The sequence below is a fragment of the Taudactylus pleione genome, unplaced genomic scaffold (genome assembly GCF_031769625.1).
Source record: "Taudactylus pleione unplaced genomic scaffold, aTauple2 ptg000547l, whole genome shotgun sequence".
NCBI lineage: Eukaryota > Metazoa > Chordata > Amphibia > Anura > Myobatrachidae > Taudactylus > Taudactylus pleione.
The window spans coordinates 4,281,309-4,303,950 of NW_028284949.1; the positions used below are offsets into that span (position 1 = coordinate 4,281,309).

Below are 22,642 nucleotides of genomic sequence, written 5' to 3' on the forward strand. Positions count from 1 at the left end.
ACGGGGGCATGCCGAGAGACCACACCCACTTCACCGCGAGACCATGCCTCCATTTTTGGACGCACACGCCTTTGGTGCGCGGGAGTCCCAATTGTCAGATGCAGAATGTTGGGAGGTATGATGAGGGATAATTACCCTTGGCATTCTCCCTCACACATCTCTTATACTTCTGAACTTTGGGGAGGACGGGGAAGGCGTTCGTGCAGGCGCAAAAGGCGCACACCCCAAAAATGGGCATGGCATTGTGCATTGTGATCCGTCACCCCCAGGGGGCCGCAAATTTTAAGGGCGTGACTAATGACTAGCCATCATACCCCTGCTCTTGTCATGATGGAGGCTTGTCTAGCTCTCTCAGAGGGCGCTGTTGGGTAGCCCCCAGCCTTTCCCGGCACAGTGTGGATGATGTGTGCATGCTCCACTCCTGGTGACAGAGCGCCCCCTCCTGTCCTGCTGAAATTGGGAAGGTTGGGAGGTATGCTCCCTTGGTTAATACATTTGTGGTCTTCTGCCATCATCATCATCATCAAAGAGTGACAGAGATGAGCTGCAGTTTAGAAATATGTAACAATTTGGAGCTGTCTCAATAATAATAATAATAATAATATAAATAAAAGTGACCCCCCCCAGCAAGAGAGATTGCCATTATTATTATTATTATTATTATTATTATTATGGACAGTAAGAAGAGCTGCAGTTCTCTAGTTGGACGCTAGATGGCGGAGTAATGATGTTTGGGAAAAGGCTGCAGTACCGATACAGAGGGCGCTGTGTGACAGGTCTGTATTATTTCTCCATTCGCAATGCATTCTGGGGGTTAAATTCCGTCTGTCACTGAACATGAATGGAACTCAAAGATACCTGGACTACATCTCCAATAACACACTGCTTTCCCTGTACTGTAACCCGGGAACCAGGTGGAACGCATAAACCGGAAGAACATTTCCCGTGTCAGAGGTGAGTGGGAGGAAGCAGGCAGACAGACAGGAGACATTAATGAGACTGGCAGAAGGTAAATACATCTATAATTATTATCTGTCTGTGCCTTGTTATTTCTCCACATCCATATTGCAATGTATAACTAATGGCTCATGTAGGTGTATGAGAGCAGCAGGGATGTCACACATGTACTGGTGCTGTGTAACCTGTACATTATACCAGTACATCCCCCTCTTACTGTAGGGAGCCAGCTGTTATTGTTGCAGGGTGGTCAGTGGTGTATGGGGGAATAGTCTGTCCTCTCTCCTCTCTCTGGGAATAAATCTATGACATGTAATATATAGGAAAAGATGGTTACAGCTAGATCACTTCCGAAGATGTTCTCTGACGGTTGTGACTAGAATAGAGGGCTGCAGGGGACCTGTGACGTCACACCCACGTGACCCGGCCTGAAAGGTGGAGGGGCGGGGATGCTAACGGGGGACCAAAAGTGTCCGCTCGCCACAAATATTTATTCCCCCTCTATGCCCTAGTGGATGGTAACACAGGAGCGGTCTAGCCTCCTGCAGCGGTCACGTGGTGGACACGTCACAGAGGTCCTTTAGCCACATAGGAAATAGCATCAACCGTACTCTGACGTAATCAGATACTGTCCAACGTCATTCCCTACCATCCACGTGGGCATAGAGGGGGAATATCATTTTGTGGCAAAGCGTGGCGAGGGGACAACTTTCTTCTTTTGGTGACCAGTATGGGCAGAAAACTGCACTTCCAACGATAGACAGACTTCAGATCCCCTCTGGACACAGACAGAGATCAGGAGGTGACCATGTCCGGAGTGGGTGGGAAGTCTGTCCATCTGTGGCCAGCATGGATACCATAGATTACTGACTGCATAAATGGTCATGATGTTAAATAAAATTGATGTAAACCAGTGAGAAATCTGCCTTTATCTCTGTTATTAATTGTCAATTTCTGTCCTATGTGTAGTGTCCTGTGTAGCTCATCTGTCTCGCTGAGGATGGACAGGCATCACATGACTGAGAGGATATTAAACCTGACCCTGGAGATCATCTACCTGCTGACTGGGGAGGTGAGGGATTCTGGAAGTGTCATAGTGACATCACTATTATCTCTATTACTAACACAGGGATCTGACTGGGGGAGGTGAGGAAGTCTGGGAGTGTCACAGTGACATCACTATTATCTCTATTACTAATACAGGGACCTGACTGGGGAGGTGAGGGAGTCTAGGAGTGTCACAGTGACATCACCCTTATCTCCATTACTAACACAGGGACCTGACTGGGGAGGTGAGGGAGTCTGGGAGTGTCACAGTGACATCACTATTATCTCTATTACTAACACAGGGACCTGACTGAGGAGGTAACAGTTTTTGGTAATGTCTATACAGTGGCGGCTCAAGGCACATCTGGAGTGCCATCGGCTGAAGGGCGCAGCCCTGTCTGAACATTATTTTATATGCGCTCACCACCACCTGGTTCCGGAAAAACACCCCTCCGACAACCCACTGGCGATATTGGTATACGCTTAGGGGGGCGGGAAGGGGCGACAGTGCAGCACAGGATGGTGCAGGGCACTGACAAACCTAGCTCCGGCCCTGTGGCTATAGTGATATATATTCGTGTCCCTCTCAATACACAGGATTACACAGTAGTGAAGAAGACATCAGGTGAATGTGAGACACCCAGCAGCCGCCCCCGTGTGTCAGGAGGACTGAGCAGGACCCAGAGCCCCATCGCGGTGCCTCCACCTCACTCACTGATACATGAGAGACACAATGACCAGAAGGTCCTGGAACTCACCAACAAGATCATTCAGCTGCTGACTGGAGAGGTGACTGCTGGGAATGGGACATTATACAGTAACACCAGGGGATGTGTCTGGGTGATGACTGGAGAGGTGACTGCTGGGAATGGGACATTATACAGTAACACCAGGGGATGTGTCTGGGTGATGACTGGAGAGGTGACTGCTGGGAATGGGACATTATACAGTAACACCAGGGGATGTGTCTGGGTGATGACTGGAGAGGTGACTGCTGGGAATAGGACATTATACAGTAACACCAGGGGATGTGTCTGGGTGATGACTGGAGAGGTGACTGCTGGGAATGGAACATTATACAGTAACACCAGGGGATGTGTCTGGGTGATGACTGGAGAGGTGATTGCTGGGAATGGGACATTATACAGTAACACCAGGGGAGGTGTCTGAGTGATGACTGGAGAGGTGACTGCTGGGAATGGGACATTATACAGTAACACCAGGGGATGTGTCTGGGTGATGACTGCTGGGAATGGGACATTATACAGTAACACCAGGGGATGTGTCTGGGTGATGACTGGAGAGGTGACTGCTGGGAATGGGACATTATACAGTAACACCAGGGGATGTGTCTGGGTGATGACTGGAGAGGTGACTGCTGGGAATAGGACATTATACAGTAACACCAGGGGAGGTGTCTGAGTGATGACTGTATCATTGTATAAATCAGGTTCCTATAAGTTGTGAGGCTGTCACTGTCTATTTCTCCATGGAGGAGTGGGAGTATATAGAAGGACAAAGGGGTCTGTACAAGGACGTGATGATGGAGAATCACCGGCCCCTCACATCACTGGGTAAGAGGAGACTGTCACTTACTGTAATGGGGAGAGCAGCTATGGGGCCACCTATATACACATCATCTGATAATCACATATATACAGTGTAATCAATCACTGTGTGTCTCCTACAGATGGAGCCAGTAACAGGAATATCCCAGAGAGATGTCCCCGTCCTCTTTATTCCCAGGATGATACAGAGGAGAATCACAGTGTCCCACAGGGGGATCAGGTAGGTGGAACGGAAGGTATCGACTGATACCAAAAAGTTTTAATTCTCTTTATTTTCTAAGAATAGTGAACACTATAAAAGTAGGTATTATATATATAATAAGTAAGAACATTTTGTGCGCACTGCGCTGGAATAAATGCGTCATTTAATAAATGTGGCTGAGATATAGGTAATGACAATTAGTTCTCTGCCTAGTATGGAAAATATCTTCATTTTAGAATAGATATCTTGTGATCAAAATGTAAGATGCCAAACTAATCCACATTATGCTGACTGTTACTTCCTTTCCCAGCATCCTTTGAGACACTTACCTCAGCAGTGGGTGGGCATTGTGACCAGCAGGTGTAAATATGAGTACAGGGGGAAGGGATCACACACTGCTCCTAGTGGTCCCAGTAATAATACATAACACATCTCCCAATCTCTCCTTTGCCAATCACAGTCACTGGATCCACCCATTCCTATAATACAGACCAATATATTCATAGACACATAGATTTCTAATCTTCCCAGTGTCCTATACAGTGATCATATAACCTCCATCTTCCTGTACTGATATCTTATATAATATAAGCAAGTGTTCTACTGATTACGCCGCACGGTGAATGCACTGCCCACTGGCCTCGCCTGCTGGTGACTACACTGCCTGCTGACCCCTTCCCCTGGTGACTACACTGCCTGCTGCAAGCGGCCTCTGGTGACTACACTGCCTGCTGACCCTGTTTACTGGTGACCTTCTGACCCCCCCCAGTGACTGCACAGCCTGCTGGCCATGCCCCCTGGTGACTACACTGTCTGCTGATCTCCATTTCATCTGACACTAGGAGTTCAAGAACACGTTCCACAGTTCTGCCTCTGTATGTGTGTGTACAACATGTATTGTTTCACTTGTTTATGTATTCACTTTACCTTTAAGCACTTTATTCCATTATCCTATTGTTTCTAAATCACTAAAATATTCACTAAAACAATGAATTGCACATTTATACCCATCTCAGGCCTGCTCTATCCTGTCAGGTCCTCAGTGCAGTATGGTCATTACCATGTGTAATGCTTGTTACTTACCCCATAACCCCCAGATACCAGAGGGACTCCGCAATGTATCATCTGTACAGCAGCTGTGTGGTTCTAATATTATTATACACTGATATTCTGTATGGTCTCTGTTCTGTAACTCAGGATTCATTACATTGTGATATTTACTATTCTAGGGGAAAGACCTAATTATTATTATACACTGATATTCTGTATGGTCTCTGTTCTGTAACTCAGGAGTCATTATATTGTGATATTTACTATTCTAGGGGAAAGACCTAATTATTATTATACACTGATATTCTTCTGTATGGTCTCTGTTCTGTAACTCAGGAATCATTACATTGTGATATTTACTATTCTAGGGGAAAGACCTAATTATTATTATACACTGATATTCTGTATGGTCTCTGTTCTGTAACTCAGGAGTCATTATATTGTGATATTTACTATTCTAGGGGAAAGACCTAATTATTATTATATACTGATATTCTTCTGTATGGTCTCTGTTCTGTAACTCAGGATTCATTACATTGTGATATTTACTATTCTAGGGGAAAGACCTAATTATTATTATACACTGATATTCTTCTGTATGGTCTCTGTTCTGTAACTCAGGAATCATTACATTGTGATATTTACTATTCTAGGGGAAAGACCTAATTATTATTATACACTGATATTCTTCTGTATGGTCTCTGTTCTGTAACTCAGGAATCATTACATTGTGATATTTACTATTCTAGGGGAAAGACCTAATTATTATTATACACTGATATTCTGTATGGTCTCTGTTCTGTAACTCAGGAATCATTACATTGTGATATTTACTATTCTAGGGGAAAGACCTAATTATTATTATACACTGATATTCTGTATGGTCTCTGTTCTGTAACTCAGGATTCATTACATTGTGATATTTGCTATTCTAGGGGAAAGACCTAATTATTATTATACACTGATATTCTTCTGTATGGTCTCTGTTCTGTAACTCAGGAATCATTACATTGTGATATTTACTATTCTAGGGGAAAGACCTAATTATTATTATACACTGATATTCTGTATGGTCTCTGTTCTGTAACTCAGGAGTCATTACATTATGATATTTACTATTCTAGGGGAAATACCTAATTATTATTATACACTGATATTCTTCTGTATGGTCTCTGTTCTGTAACTCAGGAGTCATTATATTGTGATATTTACTATTCTAGGGGAAAGACCTAATTATTATTATACACTGATATTCTTCTGTATGGTCTCTGTTCTGTAACTCAGGATTCATTATATTGTGATATTTACTATTCTATGGGAAATACCTAATTATTATTATACACTGATATTCTGTATGGTCTCTGTTCTGTAACTCAGGATTCATTACATTGTGATATTTACTATTCTAGGGGAAAGATCTAATTATTATTATATACTGAGATTCTGTATGGTCTCTGTTCTGTAACTCAGGAGTCATTACATTGTGATATTTACTATTCTAGGGGAAAGACCTAATTATTATTATACACTGATATTCTTCTGTATGGTCTCTGTTCTGTAACTCAGGATTCATTACATTGTGATATTTACTATTCTAGGGGAAAGATCTAATTATTATTATATACTGATATTCTTCTGTATGGTCTCTGTTCTGTAACTCAGGATTCATTACATTGTGATATTTACTATTCTAGGGGAAAGACCTAATTATTATTATACACTGATATTCTGTATGGTCTCTGTTCTGTAACTCAGGAGTCATTACATTGTGATATTTACTATTCTAGGGGAAATACCTAATTATTATTATACACTGATATTCTTCTGTATGGTCTCTGTTCTGTAACTCAGGAGTCATTACATTGTGATATTTACTATTCTAGGGGAAAGATCTAATTATTATTATATACTGATATTCTTCTGTATGGTCTCTGTTCTGTAACTCAGGATTCATTACATTGTGATATTTACTATTCTAGGGGAAAGATCTAATTATTATTATATACTGATATTCTTCTGTATGGTCTCTGTTCTGTAACTCAGGATTCATTACATTGTGATATTTACTATTCTAGGGGAAAGACCTAATTATTATTATACACTGATATTCTTCTGTATGGTCTCTGTTCTGTAACTCAGGAGTCATTATATTGTGATATTTACTATTCTAGGGGAAAGACCTAATTATTATTATACACTGATATTCTTCTGTATGGTCTCTGTTCTGTAACTCAGGAGTCATTACATTGTGATATTTACTATTCTAGGGGAAAGATCTAATTATTATTATATACTGATATTCTTCTGTATGGTCTCTGTTCTGTAACTCAGGATTCATTACATTGTGATATTTACTATTCTAGGGGAAAGACCTAATTATTATTATACACTGATATTCTTCTGTATGGTCTCTGTTCTGTAACTCAGGAGTCATTACATTGTGATATTTACTATTCTAGGGGAAATACCTAATTATTATTATACACTGATATTCTGTATGGTCTCTGTTCTGTAACTCAGGAGTCATTACATTGTGATATTTACTATTCTAGGGGAAATACCTAATTATTATTATACACTGATATTCTTCTGTATGGTCTCTGTTCTGTAACTCAGGAATCATTACATTGTGATATTTACTATTCTAGGGGAAAGAGCTAATTATTATTATATACTGATATTCTTCTGTATGGTCTCTGTTCTGTAACTCAGGAATCATTACATTGTGATATTTACTATTCTAGGGGAAAGAGCTAATTATTATTATACACTGATATTCTTCTGTATGGTCTCTGTTCTGTAACTCAGGAATCATTACATTGTGATATTTACTATTCTAGGAGAAATACCTAATTATTATTATACACTGATATTCTGTATGGTCTCTGTTCTGTAACTCAGGATTCATTACATTGTGATATTTACTATTCTAGGGGAAATACCTAATTATTATTATACACTGATATTCTGTATGGTCTCTGTTCTGTAACTCAGGATCCATTACATTGTGATATTTACTATTCTAGGGGAAAGACCTAATTATTATTATATACTGATATTCTTCTGTATGGTCTCTGTTGTGTAACTCAGGAATCATTACATTGTGATATTTACTATTCTAGGGGAAAGACCTAATTATTATTATACACTGATATTCTGTATGGTCTCTGTTCTGTAACTCAGGAGTCATTACATTGTGATATTTACTATTCTAGGGGAAATACCTAATTATTATTATACACTGATATTCTGTATGGTCTCTGTTCTGTAACTCAGGATCCATTACATTGTGATATTTACTATTCTAGGGGAAAGACCTAATTATTATTATACACTGATATTCTTCTGTATGGTCTCTGTTCTGTAACTCAGGAATCATTACATTGTGATATTTACTATTCTAGGGGAAAGACCTAATTATTATTATACACTGATATTCTGTATGGTCTCTGTTCTGTAACTCAGGAATCATTACATTGTGATATTTACTATTCTAGGGGAAAAACCTAATTATTATTATACACTGATATTCTTCTGTATGGTCTATGTTCTGTAACTCAGGAATCATTACATTGTGATATTTACTATTCTAGGGGAAAGGCCTAATTATTATGAAACTAGAAGATGTTAAGGAAGAAGAGGAGACGTATGTGAGGGGTGATCAGCAGTCTAAGGAGGAGGAGATGCCTACAGGTATCAGCCGGAGGACCCCAGCCGCAGCCAGACGCCCGGGGCATCGTTCAGGTAAGAGAACGGCTCCCTGCTGCAGTCACTGCTGTCACCACCGGTGTGGAGACCACTGGCGGTGCTGACAAAGTGTGAGGCAGTGCTGGTGGTATCACTGAAGGATTATAGCAACCGCTAGCAAAACTGTAGGCGGCCATTGCCCCTGGTGAGCTATGTCAGCAGGGGGAGGTGGGCTCCTCCCCGTTAGCCCCTCCCCTGGCCCTTGGTGTGATCCCTCATGGAGGTTTTCCGCCATGGGCTTTACTTCTCCTCTCTCCTCACTTGCAAGACGGTGAGCAGCCATTTTACATAGCTGTGCTGCCTGCCGTCAGTCTTCCGAGAGGTTTGGCTCCTGTCTCCCTGTATACCTCCCCTCAGGTTCGGTTATACAGGGCATGATTCAGCAAGGAACGTAGTGGCTTATACGCACGCAGTCAGTCAATTAAATTTCACTGCGCATGCCTATGCATCTAGGCGTTGCGTTAGGAATTGCGCAGACCCATGGCAGAGTGATTGACAGGGAGTGCCGATTGTGGGTGGTGACGGGTGGGTGGCCGGACGAACGCAGGTGCACTAGTGCGTTTCAACGCCGTTTCAGGGGCGTACATAAATTATCCACTGCGATACCAGATGCCGCCTGAGGCATCATAGCGTGCGTATAAGTAAGCAATTCCTGAGTAAGGTCTGGGGTTCCCTAACTGTCCGATGTTACCGATTATTTTCACCATGTTGGTCAAGTATATGGATGTGAGTAAGGGGAAGTGAACATCCTTATGTCAGGCTGCGTTCGCAATGCGAATGCGAACATTTAAATATCAACGCTGACATTAGCAAAGTGTGTATAAGCAGAATAGCGATCCATAGTGAATCAGGCCCACAGTCTAATGTAGTTGGATTGCTTAGCATTATTTGCCTATTATATTACATTGAATGTGACTGTGTGAAAACACTATTGTCTCTGTACTATCTTTCTTTCTATAGCTGTGAAAGGGGTTAACTCCCCTTCTGTTGCCTCGCTCATTGTTAAATTTGTTTGGCCCCTACATTCCCGTGCACTGTTCCCTACTTTTCTGGGAACACAATAACGTCTTCCAAGAACAAAACACCCAAGGAGAAGGAGGCACCTTTGCTGCATACATGTAGACACTGTTCTGCTGGTCTTTCGCCACAGGATGCGGTCCTGGATGGTCTCTGTATCCGGTGTTACTCAGACACGCAGCAAGACCAGGAACCGACATGGGCGGCCAACTTGCCGCAGGTAATGTCGCAGTTGGTGGATTGTCTTACAGCTCCTGCACATGTCCTTCCTACTTTGGGGGTCCAAGCCGCCCCTATTATGCAGCCTCATCTGCAGTTGCCTGTGCTGGAGCCCCCATGGACAAGCACCTTCTCGCATTCAGTGCAGGACTTAGTTCAGGTTTCTACCTCCTTACACGGATGGCCTGGAGGAGGGCCACACATTGGGGGCCCATGGCGATCAGCTACTACTTCTGGTGGCGCATATTAAGCAGGCTGCTTCCTATCTGGATGAAGTGGCTCTTGACACCGGCATCTTAACTTCCAAGGTGTCAGCTTCTTCTGTATCGGGCAGATGAGCCCTCCTGCTGCGCTCCTGGCGCGCAGACTCGGACTCTTAAGAAGGCCCTTGAAGCCCTTCCTTGTTCCGGCGACGTTCAATTTGGACCAGAATTGGATAACATACTGTAGTTGCCACAGTGGCGGCTTCCAAGATAGCGTTTCTGCCTTCTGCGGTAGCCCCTAGAGCTCGAGGGTCCTCCTTTCGCCCACAAGAGAAAGCCAAGGGACAGTATTTTTCTAGGTCCCAGAATTCTTTTGCTAAAACCTCCAAACCCAGAAGCAAGCTGTCCTGGGCTACTAGACGCCTGGCTGCCAAACCAGCCGACATGCCTACCGATTGACGGAGCGGGCCTCTCCCTGGGAGACCCCAGTGTGAGAGGCTGGCTTCTGCTTTTCTCCGACGTCTGGATGACAACTATCTTGGATGCCTGGGTTCTCGCAGGGCTACGCTCTGACTTTCAAAAGACGTCCACCACATTTTTTTAGCCTCCAAGGTAATAGTTTTTGTTCCTCAGGCTCTGGCTTCTACGCCAATCTCTTCTTGGTCCAAAAGCTGAACGGCTTGTCCATGGTGCTTCGGGCTCTTCAGGCACCTCACTTCGAGCCTTTGGATTCGGTGGGCCTTCATTGGCTCACATGGAAGATTATTTTTCTCTTGGCTATTGTTTCGGCTCAGAGTGTCAGAAAATTGTAGTCCCGTCCTTTCAGTCTCCGGAGGATTCGGCGGATGAGGCCTCTTTGATGTTGTTTGGGCCCTCCGCATCTATGTCAATCATACCAGAGATATCCAGAAGTCGGATTCAGTGGCGGATCTAGATGTTTCTTTTAGGGGGTGGTTTACCGTTTAGCGCCGACTTCTCCTCTCTTCAGTCCAGACTCCTCCTTTCTCCAATTAATTTAACTAACACCTTGCCTTGCCAGCCAGTGAGGTGGGAGGAAGAGGGTCGGACCTGTGACTCTGTAGTCTCTGCACTAAGCAGCAGGGAGCTCAGCTCGGCAGGGGGTACATATGCTGACAGGCATTCAGCAAGGATGGAGGAGAGAGGGTCCGTGAGGCGGGAGCCGGACTGCCGGGAGTTGGACAGGGTGTGTGTGTTCCTGTCGCAGTGAACCCTCAAATTTTCTCTAAAATCTACTATCAAAGCTACCATCTATGTATATATAATGTATGAGGACAAGTGTTATAGGAAGCACAAACACACATATATGTAACATGTCCATGTAGATGGCACCCTGAGAGCGTATACTAACAGACACGCAAGTCCTATGTGTCTGGTGTCCCCGTGACCACTCCTCATCTGCTATTCCTACCTGCCATGCTGCTCTGCCCGATCACTGCCACGAGCCTGCCCTAGTAACCACTGTGACTGGTGATGCATCCGCCGCTAGAATACCATGGATCACACTGGGGAGCCCGGCATGCTGCCGTGGCATTTTTTAATGGGGTCTGGTCCTCGGGAAAATGGCCGCCACTCCTCGTCTCTTGCACACAGACACAGCCAGGGGACACATGCTATTGCTGCATTTCACCCTCTAGTGCTTGGATCTCTACCCCCTGATGCCTGCAGAGTGACATGACCAGCTGCTGGTTGCTATGGGGACAGAGAGCGCTGTCCTGCGGCAGCCAGGTCTATGCTGCTCTGTCTGCTAGGGGAAGCGATCGCCCCCCTGGATCCGCCAGTGGTCGGGTTCCCTTTTCATACTCTATGGTTTCCACGAGCGTGGTTGGCCGGCTACGAGGCAGACCTTAGCCAGGTGGCTCCGCTTACCCATCTGCCACGTGTACGTGGCGGTGAACTTTCCAGCCCTGGCCGTGGTGACTGCTCATTCCACGAGATCAGTTGGTACCTCTTGGGCAGCTCGCCGTGGCGCCTGTGCGGAGTAGCTTTGCAAGGCGGCCACGTGGTCTTCTGTTCACAAGCTTATTTGCTTTTATGAGTTTGATACCTACGCCTCCGCAGATGCGGCCTTTGGGCGACGGGTACTCAGTGCAGCTCAGGAACTTCCCCTCCCTTAGGGTGATTGCTTTGGGACGTCCCCAGTGTAGTCCCTGTGTTCCCTATGGATAGGTGAAGAAGAAAAGGCGACTTATGTCTTACCTGTTAAGTCGTTTTCTTCAAACTCCATAGGGGACACAGAGTGCCCACCCTGACGTACCTGACTGGCGGGGTCTTTTTCTTCGTTACTGGTTTCCCTGTCTCTTCGGGTGCTTTTGTCTGTATGTGTGCCAGTCTTCCTCCTTCTTCCCGCTCCTGCCTTAGGCTTGCTAACTTGACTGGCCTGTCTGGCCTGGGGTGGGGTATAGGGGAGGAGGAGCCTGAGCTGCACATCCACCTGCCAACTTATACCCCAGCGTAGGCCCTGTGTCCCCTATGGAGTTCAAAGAAAAAGACTTAACAGGTAAGACATAAGTCTCCTTTTCTGTGACTTCCTTGTATTCCAATCTCTCCACCCTGCACCAAGTCCAGTGACTCCGTGTTGGCACTGACATCGTCCTGCTCTGCGTCTGGGCTCTTATAAAACCCTCCTGTTCCTGGGGTAATCACTCACCTGGGCTCTCTCTGGGACCTACCCCAGCCCTCACCTCATCATGGTCACCACGTGCCATAAAGCTCCAGCCGGCCAGACTGGATGCCACCTAGCAGGATGTAACCAGACTCGTTTCCTACAGAACAAAGGAACATTCACAGCAGCAGTGAGGGCAATCCAGCTGGCGACAGCACATACATATAATAAAGAGCTTGGTGAAACACTTTATTCACAGTGTCTGACACTCCTGATCTCACACAGAGGGGACATTTGTCTGTCTGTGCCCAGAGGGGATCTGCAGTCTGTCTGTGTCCGGAATGGCAGGGAGGTCTGTCCATCTGTGTTCAGCATGGCTGTATGTGCACCGTAGATTACTGACTGCATACATGGTCATGATGTTAATTAAAATTTATGAAAACCAGTGAGAGATCTGCCTTCATCTCTGTTAATTGTCACGGCCAGGGTATTTTAGCATGGCGCTAGGCGGGTGTTACCTGTGAGGTCGTTGTGGCGCGGGCTGTCTGGTGGCGGAGCTGGTGTCTGGCGGGGGGCTTTGGTTACGCGCATTGTTGTGCGGCCCTGTTGTCACTCTGCGCTGGTGAGGCCTGGCGGCGTCTCCGTTCAGTTTGGCATGGGCACCGCCATCTTGCCTTCTGGCCATGTGATGCGGCTGGCCAATCCTGGTGAGTCACATGTTACCTCCGGCCAGTAACAGCACGGCATGGGATATTTAGGAAGGGTCAGTGCCTTCCTTCTTTGCCAGTGCAACGTGTAACTCAGCCTAGCTGAGAGGGAGTTCTCTGTGCTTTCCTGTTCCTGTGAATTCGTTGCCTGTCAGCTCCTAGTTCCCACTGGACTACCCCGCTTCCTCCATCACCCTTGCCCATACCCGAGTGCCTGAGCCTGCTGACATCCTGCGCTTCAGTTCACTACCTGCAAACCTGGCTTGATTATTTTCAGTTCACTACCTGCAAACCTGGCTTGATTATTTTCTGTTCACTACCTGCAAACCTGGCTTGATTATTTTCAGTTTCACTACCTGCACACCTGGACAGCTCTAATTGTTTCTACTTGGACATTAACCCTTTTGCTCCCACCACAGAACTCTTGTGCACATCTATATCTTCCTGGACTTTTATTTACTGCCACATTATGGCCCTCATTCAGAGCCGTACGCTCTGAGCAGAGCGCACGCTCTGAATGAGGGCCGTCCTCCATAATTATGGAGCGTCCTCCTGGACGCTCGTATAGCTGTGGGTCACCACCCACAGCCTATACGAGCGTGCAGGTTGATGGCCGCGATGGTCTTGACCATCGCGACCATCGCCACTGCGAGCCGGAGCCTGCAGTTGAGTTTCTCAACCGCAAGGCCCGGAGTGATTTTGGCTCTATCAGAGCCACAATCACTCCCAGTTACATCACTAGTGATGTCAGTGGGCCGGCTTCTGACGGTAGGCGTTCCCTTGGGAACGCCCCCGTCAGGGAGGCACGCCACCCGGCATGCCCACCAAAGGGGGCGTGCTGTCAATCAACATCGACAGCACGCCCCCTTTGATCAGACACAACGAGCGAAGGAAACTCCTTCGCTCGTCGCGTCTGGCGCATGAGCATGACGGAGCTCCCGCCGTCGTGCGCATGCTCAGTGCACACCATCGACCCACTTGCGAGCGTACAGCCGCTTGCGAGTGGGTCTGAATCCGGCCCTATATGTCTACTTAAGCACTTATTAAAAATCCTAGTTTTATTTTCAAATCTGCTTCTGTGATCGCTTCTGTTACCACCCCGGTCCACAAACAACCCAGAACATAACCGTTTGCACTGGCCCCATGGAGCCGGCCACAGATCAGGAGTCAGGAGTGGATTTGTTCCGATGCATTTCTGGTCGTTTAGAAAATCTGGAAAACATGCAGCATCAGATGGCTCAATTTCTGCAAGAGATGTCCAAGCGACAGGATAGTTTGCAAACTTCCTTTTCTACCCCTGAAGTACCAGCATCTACATCCGCATCAGCGTCTGGGAATACAGGAGGTAGATCATCTCCCCACTTACATCTGCCTTTACCAAGTAAATTTGAAGGCAATCCTAAACTCTGCCGAGGATTCCTAAATCAGTATGACATACATTTTACCCTGCAGCCTGACAACTTTCTAACTGCAAGAACTAAAGTGGCTTATATAGTCTCTCTGTTATCCGGCTAGGCCTTAGAATGGGCTTCCCCACTCTGGGAGCGCTCAGATCCGCTGCTGGATAATTACGCAGGCTTTGTGTCATCCTTCAGGAGGATTTTCGATGAACCTGGGCGTACTGTATCAGCATCATCAAACATCTTGACACTGAGACAAGGGGTCCGTCCTGTCAGTCAATATGCCGTGCAATTTCAAATTTTAGCATCAGAGCTCAAATGGAATGAGGAAGCCCTCACCTCGGCCTTCTGTCAGACCGACTAAAGGATGATCTAGTCACTCGAGAGCTTCCTACTATTCTGAACGACATGATTTCATTGTGTATCAAAGTTGACCTACGCTTCTGGGAATGTCAGGCTGAAAAAAACAGAACTGACCGGCAAAGGTCATTTACCCCCTCCATTTCTACCCGACCCATTCCTTCTCCTACTGAAGAGGAGCCTATGCAGGTGAATCATACACACCTCTCCAAAGAAGAACGTCAGAGAAGAATGCAAAAGAACCTCTGTTTGTACTGCGGAGAGTCCGGTCACCTGCTGATCTCCTGCCCCCGTAAACCGGGAAATGCCAAATCCTAACTGACCCTGGAGACATCAAGTTAGGAGTTATGAACCCGTCTCCAAAAATTAAAGATTTCACGATTACCTTAGCCTTTGATCTTAAACCCAAACCTGTCTTTGCTACTGCTCTACTTGACCCGGGAGCAGCTGGAAATTTCATAAAGTCTAGTTTCATAGATAAATTTCAGATTCGTTGTTTGTTTCTCAACCATGCCATCTCTCTGACTTCTATAGACGGACGCCCTCTAACTAACGGGATAGTCACCAAAGAGACTCAACCAGTATTGGTCCGAATTGGAGCACTTCATTCTGAGTCCTTAAAATTCCTGGTGATATCAGAGGCCTCTCAAGAAGTGGTTCTTGGTCTACCCTGGTTACGTCAACATAATCCCAGGATTGATTGGGGTTCTATGCAGATTCTGTCATGGGGTATGGACTGTCAGAAATCCTGTCTTCCAAAAATTCGACCTGTGAGAAAGACAGTACCATTAGTTTCTTCTGCCATTCCCAAGGAATATCAGATGTTCGCCGACGTGTTCTCTGAGCAACAAGCAAATATCTTACCCCCTCATAGGGAATGGGACTGTCCAATTGAATTGATACCTGATAAGATACCACCTCGTGGTTGTACTTATCCGCTGTCCTTGCCTGAGACTCAAGCCATGACCGAGTACATCCGAGACAACCTGGCAAAGGGGTTCATTCGCCCCTCTACTTCACCTGCCGGAGCTGGGTTTTTCTTCGTTGGCAAGAAGGACGGTGGTCTAAGACCATGTATCGATTATCGAGGCCTTAATGACATTACTGTAAAGAATCGATACCCTCTTCCCCTGATTTCTGAGTTGTTTGATAGGGTCAAGGGCTCTGTAATTTTTTCTAAATTAGATCTGAGAGGGGCTTACAACCTCATTCGTATCCGAGCTGGCGATGAATGGAAGACCGCTTTTAATACCAGAGATGGACATTTCGAGTATTTAGTAATGCCTTTTGGATTGTGTAACGCCCCTGCTGTCTTTCAAAGTTTCGTTAATGAGATTTTCCGGGATCTGTTATATGTTTCGGTTGTTGTCTATCTGGATGACATACTGATTTTTTCACCCTCTGTGGCTAAACATCAAGAACATGTTAAAGAAGTTCTGACCCGTTTGAGAGAAAACCACCTTTACTGCAAACTGGAGAAGTGTGTCTTTGGAGTGCCCAGTGTACCTTTTCTCGGCTATGTAATATCTGGCTCCAGTTTAAAAATGGACCCCAAGAAGGTACAAGCAATTCTGGATTGGACCCGACCTCAGACACTGAAGGCCATCCAGAGATTGTTGGGCTTCGCCAATTATTATAGACGCTTCATTAAGGGATTTTCTACACTGCTGGCTCCCATTACAGCCTTGACCCGCAAAGGTGCTAATCCTGCCCAATGGTCACCTGAGGCAGAGTCTGCCTTTCATCTTCTAAAACAGGCCTTTATCTCCGCACCAGTTCTTCGACAACCAGATCTGGACAGGCCTTTTTTGTTGGAAGTGGACGCATCATCTGAAGCTGTGGGAGCAGTCTTGTCTCAACGTTATGAGGACAACCGAGTCCATCCGTGTGGGTTCTTTTCTAAAAAATTCTCACCTGCCGAAAGGAACTACGCCATAGGTGAGCAAGAACTACTAGCTGTAAAGTTGGCATTGAAGGAATGGAGATATTTGCTAGAAGGCGCCAAGTTTCCATTTACTGTATTTACGGACCATAGAAATCTCCTATTTCTCAAAAACCTCCAATGTGTGAGTCCTCGTTTGGCCCGCTGGGCAATATTCTTTGCCAGATTTCAGTTCACCCTGACCTTCCGGTCTGGAGCACTTAATCAGAAGGCTGATGCCCTATCGAGATCTCTCCTCTGTGATGATCAATCTGAAAATCAAAGCAATACCCCTGTCTTGGAATCAAGAGTTTTCGCCGCATTACAAGTTCAGCCTCCTACGGGAAAATCATTTGTGGCCCCAGAATTAAGGAAGCAGCTTCTCACTTGGGCACATTCCTCTCACTTCGCAGGGCACTCAGGCACTCGGAAGACCTTGGAGTTCCTGAAAAGACACTATTGGTGGCCTTCTATGAAGGCAGATATAATGGAGTTCATCTCTTCCTGCTCCTCCTGTGCCCAGCATAAATCATCACGACAAGCTCCAGCTGGGGAATTGCTTCCATTACCTACTCCATCACGTCCATGGACGCATCTCTCCATGGATTTCGTCACAGACCTGCCAGTCTCTCAAGGTTTCAACACTATCTGGGTTGTAATAGACCGATTTTCTAAGATGGTCCACTATATACCGTTGAAGAAGTTACCTTCTGCCCCTGACCTGGCACAGTTGTTTGTCCAACACATATTTCGCCTACATGGCCTTCCTGCTGAAATTGTCTCTGACCGTGGTGTGCAGTTTACTGCAAAATTCTGGAGGGCTTTGTGTTCTGTTCTCCAAGTGAAGTTAAACTTTTCCACGGCCTACCATCCGCAAAGCAACGGCTCCACCGAGAGAGTTAATCAAGATCTAGAGACTTTCTTAAGAATTTTTATGTCATCTTCCCAGGACAATTGGGCTGCCTTGCTGCCGTGGGCTGAGTTTGCACATAATGCTTCCTACCACTCGTCAACTAACCAAACGCCATTTCAGGTTGTATATGGCCTTCATCCTCGTGTTCCCGAATTTCGAAGCCTGCCTGTTTTCGATGTTCCAGCCGTGGAGGACACGGTGCGGAATTTTGCTGCCATCTGGACTCAAGTACGGTCTGATTTGTTGAAGGCATCCTCTCGCTATAAGACCCAGGCCGATAGAAAGCGTAGAATAGTTCCACGCATGCAAGTAGGAAACCAAGTCTGGTTGTCTACTCAGAACCTTCGTCTAAGAGTTCCGTCTATGAAATTCGCACCCCGCTTCATCGGTCCCTTCACCATAACAGAAGTCATTAATCCAGTGGCCTACTGTTTACAGTTACCCCCATACCTAAAAATTCCCAATTCCTTCCATGTTTCCTAATTAAAGCCCCTAGTCCTGAATAAGTTCCATAATGCTCTACCTGCTTCTCCTCGAGTCCAGACAGAGAGAGGAGTTGAGTTTGAAGTCGCCCAGATCTTGGACTCTCGTCTGCGCAGAGGTCATCTTCAGTATTTGTTGGACTGGAAAGGTTACGGTCCAGAGGAACGTTGCTGGACTGATGCTCGTGATGTCCACGCTCCCACGCTCATCAGAAGATTCCATTCTGCCCATCCGGAGAAGCCTGGTGAGTGTCCTGAGGCCACCCCAAAAGGGGGGGGTACTGTCACGGCCAGGGTATTTCAGCATGGCGCTAGGCAGGTGTTACCTGTGAGGTCGTTGTGGCACGGGCTGTCTGGTGGCGGAGCTGGTGTCTGGCGGATGGCTTTGGCTGCGCGTGTTGTTGTGCGGCCCTGTTGTCACTCTGCGCTGGTGAGGCCTGGCGGCGTCTCATGTGATGCGGCTGGCCAATCCTGGTGAGTCACATGTTCCCTCCGGCCAGTAACAGCACGGCATGGAGTATTTAGGAAGGGTCAGTGCCTTCCTTCTTTGCCAGTGCAATGTGTATCTCAGCCTAGCTGAGAGGGAGTTCTTTGTGCTTTCCTGTTCCTGTGAATTCGCTGTCTGCCAGTCTGCCTGTCAGCTCAAAGCTCCCACTGGACTACCCCGCTTCCTCCATCACCCTTGCCCATACCTGGGTGCCTGAGCCTGCTGACATCCTGCGCTTCAGTTCACTACCTGCAAACCTGGCTTGATTATTTTCAGTTCACTACCTGCAAACCTGGCTTGATTATTTTCAGTTTCACTACCTGCACACCTGGCTTGATTATTTTCTGTTCACTACCTGCAAACCTGGCTTGATTATTTTCAGTTTCACTACCTGCACACCTGGACAGCTCTAATTGTTTCTACTTGGACATTAACCCTATTGCTCCCACCACAGAACTCTTGTGCACATTTATATCTTCCTGGACTTTTATTTACTGCCACATTATATGTCTACTTAAGCACTTATTAAAAATCCTAGTTTTATTTTCAAATCTGCTTCTGTGATCGCTCCTGCTACCACCCCGGGTCCACAAACAACCCAGAACATAACATTAATGATTGTCAATTTCTGTCCTATGTGCAGGGTGTAGTGTCCTGTGTGGCTCATCTGTCTCACGGAGGATGGACAGGCATCACATGACTGAGAGGTTATTACACCTCACCATGGAGATCATCTACCTGCTGACTGGGGAGGTGAGGGAGTCTGAGAGTGTCACAGTGACATCACTATTATCTCTATTACTAACACAGGGACCTGACTGGGGAGGTGAGGGGGTCTGGGAGTGTCACAGTGACATCACTCTTATCTCTATTACTAACACAGGGACCTGACTGGGGAGGTGAGGGAGTCTGGGAGTGTCACAGTGACCTCACTATTATCTCTATTACTAACACAGGGACCTGACTGGGGAGGTGAGGGAGTCTGGGAGTGTCATAGTGACCTCACTATTATCTCTATTACTAACACAGGGACCTGACTGGGGAGGTGAGGGAGTCTGGGAGTGTCACAGTGACATCACTATTATCTCTATTACTAACACAGGGACCTGACTGGGGAGGTGACCGTTTTTGGTAATGTCTATACTGTGACGGCTCAAGGCACGGTTTAGCAGGGCCATTGCCCAGAGCGCTATAGTCTGAAGAGCGCAGCCCTGCCTGAACATTATTTTTGAGGTGCTAACCACCGCCCAGCCCCAGAAAAACCAGCCCTCCATTTACGCGCTGGCGTTATTGGTATGCGCTCAGGGGGAGGGAAAGGGCGACAGTGCAGCACAGGACGGTAGTGATATAGTGATATATATTCGTGTCCCTCTCAATACACAGGATTGCAGAGTAGTGAATACGACATCTGGTGAGCCTGTGACACCCAGCAGCCATCCCCATGTGTCAAGAGGACTGAGCAGGACCCAGAGTCCCATCACTGTGCCTCCACCTCACTCACTGATACATGAGAGACACAATGACCAGAAGATCCTGGAACTCACCAACAAGATCATTCAGCTGCTGACTGGAGAGGTGACTGCTGGGAATGGCACATTATACAGTAACACCATGGGATGTGTCTGGGTGATGACTGGAGAGGTGACTGCTGGGATTGGGACATTATACAGTAACACCAGGGGATGTGTCTGGGTGATGACTGGAGAGGTGACTGCTGGGAATGGGACATTATACAGTAACACCAGGGGATGTGTGTGGGTGATGACTGGAGAGGTGACTGCTGGGAATGGGACATTATACAGTAACACCAGGGGATGTTTCTGGGTGATGACTGGAGAGGTGACTGCTGGGAATGGGACGTTATACAGTAACACCAGGGGATGTGTCTGGGTGATGACTGTATCATTGTGTGTGTCAGGTTCCCATAAGGTGTGAGGACGTCACTGTCTATTTCTCCATGGAGGAGTGGGAGTATATAGAAGGACAAAGGGGTCTGTACAAGGACATGATGATGGAGAATCACCGGCCCCTCACATCACTGGGTAAGAGGAGACTGTCACTTACTGTAATGGAGAGAGCAGCTATGGGGCCACCTATATACACATCATCTGATAATCACATATATACAGTGTAATCAGTCACTGTGTGTCTCCTACAGATGGGACCAGTAACAGGAATACCCCAGAGAGATGTCCCCGTCTTTATTCCCAGGATGGTACAGAGGAGAATCACAGTGTCCCACAGGAGGATCAGGTAGGTGGGAGTGAAGGGATTGACTGATACCAAAAAGTGTTAGTTCTCTTTTTTTTCTAAGAATAGTGATCACTATAAAAGTAGGTATTAAATCTATAATAAATAAGAACATTTTGTGTGCGCCGGGCTGAATAAATGCATCATTATTTTTTTTAAGACAATTTTTTATTGAGGCATAATAGATCAAATGTTGATAAATATCACATTATAACAAAATATGTGTAACAAATACAATATTCAATAGAGTTAATAAACGTGGTCAAAAAATCACACACATACAATATTGATAGTGTGAGAATTACTTATGTGACACATTTCAACATACAGACTGTCAACATATGAATATAGTAAATAAAACAAGTGAAAAAATAAAAACTAGAGCAAAAATAAACAATGATTATTATTAGTTGTAGCTGCGATTCCGAAATACTATAATAGGAGCCTTGGGAAAGAGCCTAGTGAATTCCTTGTGGATGACTTGAGGGAAATAAGTGGTTCTTGTGTATTGCTAAGGCTATGATGGATTTATTTCCTAGTTGTGAGTGGAAGACTATATATGTTTCCCATACCATAAAGAACTGTTCCATGTATCTTTCTTTGTGTAAAGTGTTTCCACCCAGTCCATCCTGAACAGGAAATAAAGTTTGCTCAGGAATTATTTTTACAGGAAATAAAGGGCCTGATTCAGACCCACTCGCGAGCGGCAGTCCGCTCGCAAGTGGGTCGATGTTATGGACTGAGCATGCGCACGACGGAGGGAGCTCCGTCGTGCGCATGCGCCAGACGCGACGAGCGAAGGAAAGTCCTTCGCTCGTTGTGTCCGATCAAAGGGGGCGTGCTGTCAATGTTGATTGACAGCACGCCCCCTTTGGTGGGCGTGCCGGGGGCGTGCCTCCCTGACGGGGGCGTTCCCACGGGAACGCCTCCCGTCAGAAGCCGGCCCACTGACATCACTAGTGATGTCAGTGGGAGTGATTTTGGCTCTGATAGAGCCAAAATCACTCCGGAGCTTGCGGTTGAAAACCTCAACCGCAGGCTCCGGCTCGCAAATTCGATGGTCGCGATGGTCTCGACCATCGCGACCATCACAATGCACGCTCGTATAGCCTGTGGGTGGTGACCCACAGCTATACGAGCGTCCAGGAGGACGCTCCATGAAAATGGAGCCCGGCCCTCATTCAGAGCGTGCGCTCTGCTCAGAGCGTACGGCTCTGAATGAGGGCCAAAGTTTGCCCAAAATTATTTTCCTACCTGCAGTAGTTAATAGCTAATAAAAGTTTCCTACTTGTCATAGTCATTCGTACATTATAATCAAATACACCTAAGATTGCACATTCCGGGGTAAAAGGGACATCATTTACAAGTTTGGCATCTGCATAACGGCGAATAAGGTGCCAAAGATATTGGGCTATGGGGCAGGACAGGAGGCAATGATATGTGTCAGCCCCCTCCTGGTGACAGATTGGACACGCATGACTTTCCGAGG

The 22,642-nt window shown here is 46.2% G+C and overlaps 1 protein-coding gene across 1 annotated transcript in view; it reads left to right on the top strand.

Moving 5' to 3' along the window:
* The first annotated feature begins 917 nt into the window (after positions 1 to 917).
* The window catches only part of LOC148500806 (uncharacterized), a 35,934-nt gene continuing 14,209 nt past the window's right edge, over positions 918 to 22,642 (top strand). Inside the window, 10 exon segments of the mRNA XM_088451320.1 lie at positions 918 to 954; positions 1,927 to 2,029; positions 2,602 to 2,793; positions 3,455 to 3,578; positions 3,695 to 3,792; positions 8,418 to 8,568; positions 19,547 to 19,656; positions 20,287 to 20,478; positions 20,822 to 20,945; positions 21,062 to 21,156. Coding sequence (XP_088307446.1) covers positions 1,958 to 2,029; positions 2,602 to 2,793; positions 3,455 to 3,578; positions 3,695 to 3,792; positions 8,418 to 8,568; positions 19,547 to 19,656; positions 20,287 to 20,478; positions 20,822 to 20,945; positions 21,062 to 21,156 — 1,158 coding nt within the window. The 5' untranslated portion in view covers positions 918 to 954; positions 1,927 to 1,957.